At 47.5% G+C, this 12,607-nt stretch overlaps 1 protein-coding gene across 1 annotated transcript in view; it reads right to left on the reverse strand.

Annotated features, from left to right (window-relative positions):
* CACNA1G (calcium voltage-gated channel subunit alpha1 G) overlaps positions 1 to 12,607 on the reverse strand; it is a 274,461-nt gene that overhangs the window by 119,534 nt on the left and 142,320 nt on the right. The window contains exons 5-8 of the mRNA XM_074971576.1: positions 11,184 to 11,343; positions 5,851 to 6,142; positions 4,819 to 4,911; positions 1,322 to 2,123 (exon numbers count right to left, since the gene is read on the reverse strand). Coding sequence (XP_074827677.1) covers positions 1,322 to 2,123; positions 4,819 to 4,911; positions 5,851 to 6,142; positions 11,184 to 11,343 — 1,347 coding nt within the window. The remainder of the gene's footprint in view (positions 1 to 1,321; positions 2,124 to 4,818; positions 4,912 to 5,850; positions 6,143 to 11,183; positions 11,344 to 12,607) is intronic.

Below are 12,607 nucleotides of genomic sequence, written 5' to 3' on the forward strand. Positions count from 1 at the left end.
CCCCCTAAACATATGATTCTCAAATCGTTCCTCACAATGGCAGCTCCCAGCTGACAGATGGTTCCTTCGCTTGACTGTACAGGCAGGATATGCTTCTATCATAGCTGCCTGCAAGAGGAACAGGAGTGTACGTCTGCACGCTCGTGCCTGACGCAGCCACAGTATCACCATCCAGGTTAGGTGAAATAAAAACCAAGCTCTCCTGCCCCCACCCCAAAACCTTTGCCCATTTTCAGAGCCCAACTCAAATAACTTGTGGGGTTCTGGAATGACTGGAAAACCTTGTCCACTTCACACACAAGGTTCCAGTCAGGAGGGCGAACTGGAAAGGTTAAAACAGAGCGAAAGGCCATTGGTTTTGGGTTTTTTTGTTTTACTGTGACAGAAAGTGGACATGCCAGAAAGCTTCTACTAGAAGGACTTCCAGACCCCAGAGGCTGAGAGAGTTTGAACAAGGTTTGGCTATGTTCCCAAACCCCAGGGTGTAAAGGGGGAAGTAGTGTCATACAGAGAAGGTCTTAGACTGGGATTCCGGAGACCTCGGTTCAGTTCCTGGCTCTACCACAGACTTCTGGCGAGATTCTGAGCAAGTCACTTAGGGCCTGATTTTCAAACATGCTGAGCCCCGCAGTTGTCATTGCCTTGACTTACAGTTGTAGGTGATCAAAACCTCTCAAAATCAGGCCCAGAATCTCTCTGAGCCTCAGTTCCCTCTCTGTACAATAGGGATAACCGTACTCATGGGTGCATTATGAGGATAAAGTCTTTCCAATCTGTGAGGCACTCAGATACTACAGTAATGGGGAGCAATATCAGCACCTAGAGAGGCAGCTCTCCAAACCCAAACCAAACATCAAAGAGTGGGCAGTACAGCCAGCACTGAGGGCAGTGTTCTGCCTACAGATGGGCCAGAACACCCCTGCGCTTTGGGCAAGTTGAGATCCAGATCTGCACTTTGTGGCTTGGGCCCAGCTCTAGTTTGATTAGGAAATGCTATGATTTGAGGTGGTCAGCGGGACTGGGGAGAAGAGCTAGGCGAGACAAACTCTTACGAAAAACACAGATTTCCTGATAGTCCATTGCCCTAGGTGTTTGCTGGTGCAAAGCTGGGAAACAGAGACTTCCACTCAGGATCTGAACTCAGGATGCATTTTGCAGGCGGGAAGATTCTGACTTGGCCTTACCTGGAAAGCCAGCTCCTGTACCTGTACTGTGGACTGAAAAGAATCCTGGAAAGATTCAGTGGAAAGAAAAAAAAATTGGGACTTAGGTCTTATTTCTGGAATGCAACCAAAGGCTGACCCTCAGCTCCAGCACTCACCAGTACTCTGGGTCTCCAGGAGCTTGTGCATGGTGCTGTACGTCCCAGGAGGGATATTAAGGTTGGTTAGCGTGCTGGCCCCAGGGTTCACTGTAGAATCTGCTACATTTTTCTCTTTCAGCATCTCATGGGAGGTGCTTGGGTGTACGGTGGGATAGACCTTGCTGCCAACCACATTCTTGGGGAGCACCTCTGGGCTTGGTAAACTCAAGCCAGGCTGAAGGAGGGATGACCTGCAACGGACGGGCTCAAAGTGGCAATCTGCATGATAGATGCTGTGCACGGACTCTGCAGCAGCATTGGGGGCAGAATGGGGATTAGATGTTGCGGGAGGGAGCATGAGCCTGTTGGTGCCATTGTGGAGTGAGCCGGTTTCCACATCGCTGATCTCAGGGCTGGCGCGTGGTGCCCGCAAGTTCCCATTTCCCAAGTGGTAGTGGTGGTGGTGATGGTGGTGATGGTGAATCAGATGGTGCACTGATGACCTTTTCCTCTGCCGATGTTTGCACGACTGCCTCTCGGCCCCACTCTTATTCCTCGGGCTGGAGAGGAGACCCAGTTTGAACCCTGCCTCTCTATAGCCTTTGACCACCTGTTTGCTGGCCTTATGGGCAATGTAAACCAGATATTTGAGAAGTTCATCATAGCAGCTACCCGGCTCCGAAAAACTGGCCAGCGTGCTGGCATTGGATAGGTAGCGGACTCGCTGCTCCTTCATCAGCTGGCTCTCTCGCTGCTTAGTCTCAGAGAACTGGGTGGCGATGACCACTAAGCAGAGGTTGATCATGAAGAAGGAGCCCACCTAAAGGAGAACAGAAGATGCCATCAGCCCAAGAGAGAGGGTGACAGGGTATGTGTGTGATGACTTTTGATAGCTGCTACCACAATGGAAACAAAGGACCCCAAACAGGGATCAGAACCCATTGTTCTAGTCAGTAGAGCTGGCCAACACTTTTCAGACAAAAGGGTTTTTTTCCCCCACCAAAAAATAAATAAATGCACATTTGGGTCTACCAAAATATTTTACAAAGTTGTGCCGAATTTGCTGAACGGTTTTGGCTGGAAAAAATAGCTGAAACAAAACATTTAGATTTTTCTATTCAAAATGACTTTGCATTTCAAATATGCTTCAATTTTATTTTGGAAAAAAAAAAGTTAAAACCCTTTGAAAACAAAAGATTTCATTTTGAGTTGAACCAAATGGATTTCCTTGATGCAAAACATTTTTTTCGACATTTACATTTCTCTCCAAAAATTGAAAAGTTTTGTTCTGGGTCAACTAGAATAATGTCCGTCCCCCGCCTTTTTTTTTTTTTTTTTGGTTTGGCCACTGAACCAAGCAATCAGTTGTTCGCACAGCTCTTCTAGACACTGAACAAACAAATAACACAGCTTGTCTCTGCCCCAGGTTGCTCAAAATTTAAGATAGGATATTGCGGACAGGTGAATAAACAGAAATGTGTGTGTGTGTTAGTTGTAAGGGTGATCTCAGAAATCGCACATGGTCACTAGTTCAGCCAAAGACAGATCACGGTGGTTTGCAGGCATCACAGCAGAGATGGGTTTTAAGCAGGGATCTGAAAGAAGATGAAGTGGCAGCTTTGTGAAATCTGTTGGGGGAGTTTTTCCCCCAACATAAGGGAGAGGACAGGAGACAATGTGACGGTGCTTGTGGGAAAAGCAGGCGATGGAGGTTGGCGTCATTGACGGAGCAAATGGTGGGGTGGACACACAAGAAGAAATGACTTTCGCAAGGTAAAGCAGGGCCATGCAGAGGAGGAGCTTAAAGGTGAGGATAGAAGCAACTTGTGCTCAGTGAGGAGGTGATGGTGGTGGCAGCCAGCAGAAGGACACAAAAAGTGGGGGTGAGAGGGCCATGGATGTGGGTGTGTGTGTGAACGTGTAGGAGCAGTGGAGGCTGGACACATCTGACACTGATACACCATAGGCAAGGGCTAATATTTCAGTAAAGAGTAGACATCACACCCTGACTCACTCACAGGGTGGGCGGCCCCCTGTCCTGTCTGCCTTGAGGGGCACGCAGGAGACAGCCTCTCAGAATCCCCACTGTGGGGCCTCCCATGCCAGGTCTCCACGGGTGACGTCATATATCAAAGAGGAGGGAAAGTTTATTTTGACTAAGAGACTTTGCTTTTTTTTTTTTTTTTAAATATCTGAGGTCCTCTTTGGGGTTTTATTTTGTTTTTTGTATTTTGTTTTATGTCTCAGCAGACACTGCTTGTAATTATCACAATTAACTGCATTAGAATGAAAGCACTGAGCCCTTTTGATAGGAGGCTTTTTCTTCTGGCAGTGTGTGGGTGGCTTGTGAAATCTTTGTTAACAGGATTTATGGGGATATTGTTACTCAAGAGCATCAGCTGTCTGTAGCCAAGGATTTGATATTTGATTCCAAACTTGGGTTTCATTAGATTCTGTGTTGTGTAGATCATGGGCACTATTCCACCTTGATTAAAAAGAGCAACCAATCACTTCTCAGTCTTGCATTCTCCCCAGTCCCTCGTAATACACAACAGCACAGGCTATCAATGCCTTGCTCTGCATTGTCTTTGGAATGCACAGAGCACACGAATCTGTTGCAGAGCAGAAGGAACGATCACTGAGTAGGAACAGAAACCCTTCGAGGACTCTGAGAACTAGTGATAGACTAAACAGCCTTTAACCTCTAGGTCACCGGTTCAAATCCAGGACTGGGTTGGTAACGACTACGAATGAGCACAATGGTGTTTGGTGGCCAACGTGCAGTGATTCTGGTGGCCTTGGTCCATGCCTAAACAGGACAGGAGTCCACAACACAGAAGCTATCCCAGGGGGCAGTCTCAGCAGTCTCCAGAGATGTGGGCCTCAGCAGGTTGGGACTGAGGCACAACTGAGCATGTGTGCTGCACTGAGGGCTCCAGCCTCCAGGACCATCAGTCTGACACTTTCCATCAAAGTAGGAGCGATGGTGTTTTCTTGTGGGTGGAGCCTTTGACAGGCACCATGTACCCCAAGAGTTTGAGCAGGCCGACACCTTTCAGCGGCAGGAAACTCACTTACTGTTTCATTTACTTTTTTTTTTTTTTTTTTTATAAAAAGGCAAAGAGGAGGAGTCTACTGCCAAGCAGGAAGAAGGATGAGGAGGGTGACGTATTGCCGAACAGGAGGAGGCGGACCCACTGTAGAACAGGAGAACTTATACTTACTTCCGTTCTCATCTCCAGCAAAATACAGCTAGATATACAACAACAGCAGGAATTCACCCCCACGCAACATATTTCCCCCCTTTAACAAGGAGAAATGGGGTTGTTCCAATGTATGTAAAACTCATCTGCAGGTTCTCCAATGAGTTGGTTTCCACCTCTCCCAGCCTGGATTAAGTGGTATCTCCAACACCCTTCCTGCCCACTCCTCTTCCCATTCACACCACTACGTCCTTCCCTGTACGCCTGAGCAAAAGGCGTGCTACCCACTGGGCGGGCTGAGAGATCACTCACGATGATCAGAAGGATGAAGTAGATGAAATTGTAGAAGGAGTGAGCATCCATGACGAAGTACATGATGTCCACCCAGCCCTCCAGCGTGATGACCTGAGAGAGGCAGGAGAAAGAACAATCAGCTCACCAGTCACCACCCCCATAGGCCTAAGCACAGGAGGAACAGCACTCATGCCCTTCGCACTGGTCAGTGACAATCTGGTTGCACCAAGGCCATGTACTACAGCTCAGAGGGAAAAATTCTGCTCCCTGAAAGTCAGTGGCAAAAATTCCAATTAACCTCAACGGAGCAGCATTTGGTCACCCAAGTTTTGTAGCTCTAAAATAGAGTCACGCTGAGGAGAAGGACGTAAACCAATCTAACACAGTCTGCTCTCACCGCAGCTGGAAGTGGCCTTTTCCTACCACCTCTTGGGCCAGATACCTGCTTAAAGTAGCACCTTGCTCTTGGTCTCAAATACACTGGTATGTTTCAGTGTGGGATGAGCATAGTATAGAATAGTTGGATGGATTCATTGTGCTTACAAAGGTTCATACACCATTTGTTAACATGCTTATTTAATGCCACTCAAAGTGGTAATTGGAAACATACCTCATGTTAAAAAGCCTTATGGCAATGATGCTTCCAGGGTCCCAAGAGCTGACGATGCAAAGAAAAGTGATGCACAAACTGAGTTGGAAGGAAACTCTTGGGTGAAATTTATCGCTGTGCAGAGAACCTGCAGAAAAGCCTGTATACCTCTTAAATCCCAGTTAATCCCTTCAATTGGATTTAACTGGTGCATAGACCTTCTACACAGGAGTGGATTTCCCTCCAAGTGAGGAAGGCTTCTTCAGACTGGACATCAAATTGCCCTCCTGGCAGCCTATGGGGCTCTTGCATTACTGCTCAAGGAGTGGAATAGCTATAGGAGAGCAGGTCTGGTCCTGCAGATACTTGTGAACCTAGCACTGATCAAGGTAGATTTGACCTGACTTGTGAGTACTCATTCTCAGCGGGGGTGAGAATAGGAGCCCGCCCACCGTGCTCACCTGAAATATTGCGATCCATGCATATCCGATGTTGTCAAAGTTGATGGCTCCTTTGAAGGGGTTGTGCTCCCCAGCCGAACAGTTGGTGTAATACTGGTTCCAATTGACGCAGGAGGTGTTAGTGGTGTCGTTATAGGCGTAGAAGTCCAGGGTGCACTCCAGGCCTTCTTCCCTCCGTGTCGGGATACTGCGGCAGTAACGCATTCCATTCTCCCGAGGCTGGGAGCAGATGAAGGGATTTTCATCCTCATTCTCTGTCTGATAGTATCTTTCCATCTCTACTGTGTAGGGCCTGAAAGAGACCAGACAAGGGTGGGTTTTGCACAGTGACTAAAGGCAATCTGTCAAGAGAACAACACCACCACTAACACTACAGGTGTCTAACAGCTTTTATCCAGGATCTCAAAGCATTTTACCGAATGATTGAATTCACCCTGCAGAAGCCCTCTGATGTGACTTCATATTATTAAGCCCATGTTGGGAAACTAAGGCCTGGTCTACCACTTTAAAAACTAGATTGACCTAGCTACACTGCTAAGGGGCATGAAACATTCATATCCCTGAGCACCGTAGTCAAGCCGGCCTAACTCCCAGAGTAGATGTGGCTGGATCAATGGAAGAAGTCTTCCCTCAACCTAGCTACCGCAGCCTGGAGGGGAGGATTAGCTAAATCCCTTCCATCCTCGTAAGAAGTGTCTACAGTATGGCACTACTGTAGCACGGCTGCACTGATGTAACTGTGCCTCTGTAGTGTCTGTAGTGTAGACCTGGCTTGGGGCAAAGAGAGGCAAAGGGACTTGCCCAAGGTCACTCAGAGAGTCAGTGGCGGAGCCAGGAATAGCTCTCAGGGATCATGACTCTTACTCTGCTGTTACAATCACTAGCACGCACAGCGTCTCTTCACCTATTGAATGGCAAGGAAAAAAAGAGAAGCAGCAGAAAAAGAAATAAAGGGGGGGGAGGAGGAAGTGAGAGAAGTAGTTTGGACACATTGCGCCAAATTCCACTGTTAGCTGCCATGGTGTAACTCTGGAGTGACACTGCTAATGTTATTGCAGAAGAGTAACTCCACCCAGATGTAGTCCTGGTTTACATTGGTGGAACAGAGAGCAGCATGTGGCCCACAAATTTTACATCCTTTATGAAGTTGTTGTCACTGAAGTCAGATGGGAATCAGTCTGTTAAGGCCAATTTATCTTCTGCCCTCCCAGAGTTGCTAAGAACATCTGTGCAGCAGGAGAATGCATTGCTTGGATAGACTCCTTCACAAGGCAAGCACCACCCAAGGTTCCCTGCACCACTGTTAGCTCTCTTGCTCAGGGCTCAAGGTGACAGTTCAATGTCAGACAAGCTGAAAATTCCCTCCAAAGGTGGTCCTGGAACAACAAGCAAGTCCAAATCACATGCTCCAGGGGAGACAAAACAGCCCCGTGGTCAGCTGAAAACTAGCTTATTCTTGCTCAATAAATGGCTATTTCCTTAATGCCACCTGGACTCCCACTAAAGCTTGCAAAGCTATTTTTAAGCCTAGTTCGGCCCAGTTTATTCCTGCAGAATTGCCTTTAATACCATCCAAAGCTTAGCTAAAGTCCTGGAATTCTGGTTCAATTAAACAGCACCCAGACCAGTAGCTGCATTGGCTTTACCTAACTGCAAAACAGTTCATTTGCTCTATTACCCATTTACTTAAAGGGCCTTTCCATGTTAATGAAACTCCAGCTCCCCTCCCAGAGAATGAAACCTACAAGAGGCATGACACACTGTTCAGAGCTGAAAAGGAGAGCACTGAGATTCTCCCATTACCTCTCGGCATGGATGTAACAACTTGATCAACTCCTGGAATTTTACAGGCAAAATGATTCATAGGCTACCTACAACATTTCAGGTCCTGTGTTTTGCATCTGGACCTCACCCCTCTAGTAGTGAGAGCATAGTTATATTTACTGTAGTTCTGTTGTGTCTCTTTTGATGTTTTGGACACCGGTTCTTTAAGAAGAAGAATACTAAGGCTCTGGTTCTCAGCCTGGGAGTTGACACTCCTGGGGTTTAGTGAATAGGTATCAGGGCATCATGACCACCTTGCCCCAGGCTAGATCAAGACTAGGGGAGAGCGGAGTTGGAGGCGTCCCAGTCTGGAAAAGGTAGAGAACCACTGTATTAGGGGACATTCAGAATATCAGTAAGGTACTGAAAGTGTTAATACTCCAGGCAAGTGGTCTGGCAAGAATAAGTTAGAAACTGGAAGCCAGCAAACAAAGTTTGATCAGAACAGTCCCTTCTGGGCTTAAAAATTGATGAACATGAATAGCTCTTTGGGGAGGGACTGCATCTTCCTGTGTGTTTGCATAGCCTACAGCAGAATGCAGGCTATGCTCAGTGCAGTTATCTAGTTGGGATCGTTAGGTGCTACGGCTACCGCAATAAAATAAATAGTCATAGCTGCTGAATGGGGCTTAGGTCTCAGTGTCTTGGCACATGCAGAAAAGGTCACGCGGTAATTGCATGCTGAAGCTGGGAAGTCTGAGCGATCTCTCTCTCCCAGGTTTTTCTAAGGCACCTATCCAGCAGGGTGGTATCTAAGCACTCTACAACAATTAAAGGCAGTGCTCCATGTACCTGAAATGGCACTGTTGTCACAACCTCCTTGGTTCCTGCGGGGTATATCTGGGTGGAGTTTGGGGTGTTGTTTGGGAGTAGGGAATATTTAGGGCTGTTGATTTTTAAGGGAGCATGGTCCTGTCTTCTGTGACCCTCCATCCTTTGGATTATTTGTATACTGGTATTGTATATACTGTTATGCTGAAAGGGGCTAACATCTTGCCCATTAGGGGTCATTTGATTCATTAGCACCCAGAACCTTGTTAAAGAGATAGCGTGGGCTGATTGGCTGAATCGCTCTCCTTTGTCTGGCAGTGAAAGCGCTGAGGTTTTTTTGTAGGCAAAGCAGCTGCACAAAAGGAGAGCTGATGCCCTGGCTCACCTTTGAAAGCTATGTGGTCCCAGAGAAGCTTTGAGACAGGGGGTTTCCCAGGTACAAATGTCCTGGGGCAGGAAGAGAAAACCATTTGTTAAGCAACTGAGATTTGGGGGGGTGGGGAAGGGCATGTCTACGCTATGGCTGCTACATAGGCACAGCTACCGTGCTGTAGCTATGCCACTGTACTGTCATAGTGCAGACACTTCCCATAGTGACAGAAGAGATTTCCCACCACTGTAGGAACTCCAGCTCTGCAAGTGATGGCAGGTAGGTTGACGAAAGCATTCTTCCATTGCCCTAGCTACGTCTACACTGGGGGCTCAGTCGGCGTAGCTACGGTGCTCGAGGGTGTGGAATTTCTGTAGCTGTTAAGTGTAGACTAGGTCAGAGAGACAGAAGCGAAAGGTAGCTGCTTCTGGGACAGGACAGAGGTGGGTGTCATACCTGAAGAGAGCAAGCTGCCTGTGTGCAGTCTGTGACCACCTCTGTTCAAGGAAACAGGACTCGTGTACATTTGGTAAACACACACATTACGCAAAGAAACTGCCGGACTCCAAGTCACCGATTTCTGCTCCAAACGCAGAATTGTCCTGCAAGGCCTAAAACTGGCTTCCGCTCAAAGGGGCAATAATGCACTGATTTGGGTGAAATCAACTTGGTTTGCATGTTACCGTAGAACGTGCAGGGCCTGATCCTGTCACCCTCGCTCACACTGAGTAACTGCACCACTTGCAGAGGAAGGTAGTACCCAGCCTGAGTAACCTCCTGGCTGCTTTATGCTAGTTTGTGCTGATTTATGTATTTCTTGAGTTTTTCATCCTGTTTACAAAAATTGCAAAACCTGTTAAGCCCAGAGCAAACACATGACTGGAGAGTGAGTGTGAAAAGCTATTGGATTAGAAGAGCAACACAACACACCATAGAATGGGAAAATGGGCAGACGGAGAGATGGCATGAACCTCCCACCTGAGATCCCATCATCACAGATCTTCCCACAAAGGGGCATTACCAGCGGAGATCTCTCAGTCGCTAAGTACCAATAGGCAGAAACATCAGGCCAGTATCTCTCAGCTATGAATATCCCAGGTGCATGTGCTTATACCCACTAACATCCTTACAGGCAGGCAAGGAGGACTGGTCTATGCCAGTGGTGGTCAACCAGGGGTCCGGGACCCGCTGGGGGGCTGCGAGCTGGTTCCAGGGGGGGTCTGCCGGCATTAGACTTGATGGGGCCCAGGGCAGAAAGACAAAGCCCTACGGCATAGGGCTGAAGTTGAAGCCTGAGCAACTCCGCTTTGTGGGGCCCCCTGTGGTGGGGGGTCATGGGCAATTGCCCTGATTACTACTCCCCAACACTGGCCCTGCCTTGTATACGCATAAGAACAGTTGTTGGGGCACAGGTGGGCTGTGGAGGTTTTAAATAGCCTGTTGGGGGGGCCTCAGAAAGAAAAAGGTTGATAAAATTGGTGAGTCTCTAAGGTGCCACAAGTACTCCTTTTCTTTTTGTGGTCTACGTTATGAGCACTACAGTGGCACAGCTAATGCTGCAGGAGCACCATAGTCTAGATGCTTCTTACAACGGGTGGTTTTCTCCCCTATCTCTGTAGGTAATCCACCGCCCCGAGCGGATTCCCTTGACCTAGCCACGTCTACACCAGGGGTTAGGTCAGCATAGCTATGACTCTCGGGGGTGTGAATACATAGCGGTAACTATGTCAACCTAATTTATAAGGACAGACCAGACCTCAGTCTATGGCCCTCAGCCACTTACCTTTTGACATACTAATAAGCCTACAGTTAGCTGAGGTTCCCCAGTCACTAATTTCCCAGTTAAGGTCCCTTCCCAGTCTATCCATCTCATCTGTCCCTAAGGCACTAGCCTCCTGATACCAGCTGAGACTGGCTGCCTGTTTCCTCAGCCAGGTGGAATTCCTCAATCACTGATCTCCAGGCCGAAGAGTCTCACATTTGCATTGTATTTCTGTAATCTGGGACATTACCATTCCTTGCATTACATCAGGATCAGAGGGTGAAATTCCCACTAGACACATAGGTCACATTAACAGAGACGTAATGCAGAAACCTATTTTAATGCCAGAGGTTTATTAGACTGATGTATTGTTAAGCTCATTCCTCACTGAGCTGAGAGAGCACCTGCCTCTGGAGCATTCCTTTCATGAAACCCATGAAGAAATTCAGTATCAGAGCAGTGGTGGTTCCTTACAGCCAAGTCCAGGTCCCACAGCAGTCAATGGCACATTCCTATTGGCTTCGATGGAAGGGGGAATTGACCCTTAGACAGGTTTCGATCGGCCTCAATTCCCAGGCCAGGTGGGGAACCTTTATTCATACTTACAGACTGAAGTTCTCAGGTAGGAAGCAGCGGTTCCTGAGCAACCCTGCCCACAGCTGGACTCCCACGATGCCAAAGATAAAGAAGACAAAGAAACAGAGGAGGAGGACGTTCCCCAGCATGGGCAGTGTGTCCAAGAGCAGCGTGACCAGGATGCGCATACCTGAGGCAAAGAGGGAGTGGCCTTTAAATTTCCTCATTCCTCACATTCAGGCTAAGCTCTCCCCACCCTGTCCCTTCTAAAGTGGCCTTCCACCCACTCACTGCTCAATTCCCTTCTGCAGCCTCCCCACTGTCTTCCCACCCAATGTCCTTTTCACCCTCGGGTGTCTTCCAGGCACCTACAGCTCCCCCACTCACCTCTAAATTCCTGCAAGGGACCTTGGGACTTTCTCCCTTCAACCCTACATGCTGCCATCAGCCCCACCTCTTCACAGTCACCGTGGTATCTAACCCACAATCCTTCCACACCCACTTCTTCCCCTTTGAACTCCTCCCCTTCCTCTCAAAATTCTCCTTCCCTAACTTGTCAGCTTAACTCTCTTCTTTCTTAACCTAGACTGAACTCAGCCATTCGCCTGTAAGCTCCTCCCACTCACATTACCTCTAGAGTAATTCTAGAGCCTTCAGCATAAATTAAAATCTCCTTCCCTTCCTAATTCTTCTTATCTCCTCTAAATCCCTTCTCCTCCTTAAAATACAGGACTTCCGATGGCAGTTCATTCCTACAAGTTCAGGAACATTCAGTTCTGTACCAAAGACAAATTGATGGCGACTCCAACTTGACATTTACACAAAAAAATTGATTTCGTCCGACATCTCTGTAATATTCTGCTCATCTCTCTCTCTCTCTCTCTCTCTCTCTGTATCTCTTGCATTCATTCTCTTGCTTGTATTGATCTTTATTTAAGGAAACCTTCACTGTGGCCTCTTTTACTTTTGGTACCTGAACAAGCCTTTTTCATTGTTACAGGATGCTGTCGTCTCCATCCAGTCCACTCTGTCCCTCCTCTGACTGGATAAGCCTCCCTGCACAACTCCTAAATAACAAACAACCTGCTCTAGTTCTTGCATTTATCACCTATCAGAACTCTCTTTCTTCCATTCCCACCTTATGTTTCTATCCTGCTCTAGCTCCACTACATAGGAGATGGGATAAATCACCCAGGATTTGCAAATACATTAAGTGAATTACATCCACAGTTAGACAGCGGCAGATAAATTCCACCATCCATCAATTCTGCAGGGGGGAAAAATTACAAACAGGGTTCTGAAGCTACTGTAATGATAAAAACAGCAGCAAACAGCAAAACCAGATTATGTTTAATAGACAGGATCAGAAAAATAATTACAGCCTAGGAATTTCCAACATCGCTGGACAGAGTAGGGGCCAAGTAGCGCCCATTGAAGAGACAGCCTAGTTCAAC

The sequence above is a fragment of the Natator depressus genome, chromosome 14, assembly GCF_965152275.1.
Source record: "Natator depressus isolate rNatDep1 chromosome 14, rNatDep2.hap1, whole genome shotgun sequence".
Taxonomy (NCBI): domain Eukaryota; kingdom Metazoa; phylum Chordata; order Testudines; family Cheloniidae; genus Natator; species Natator depressus.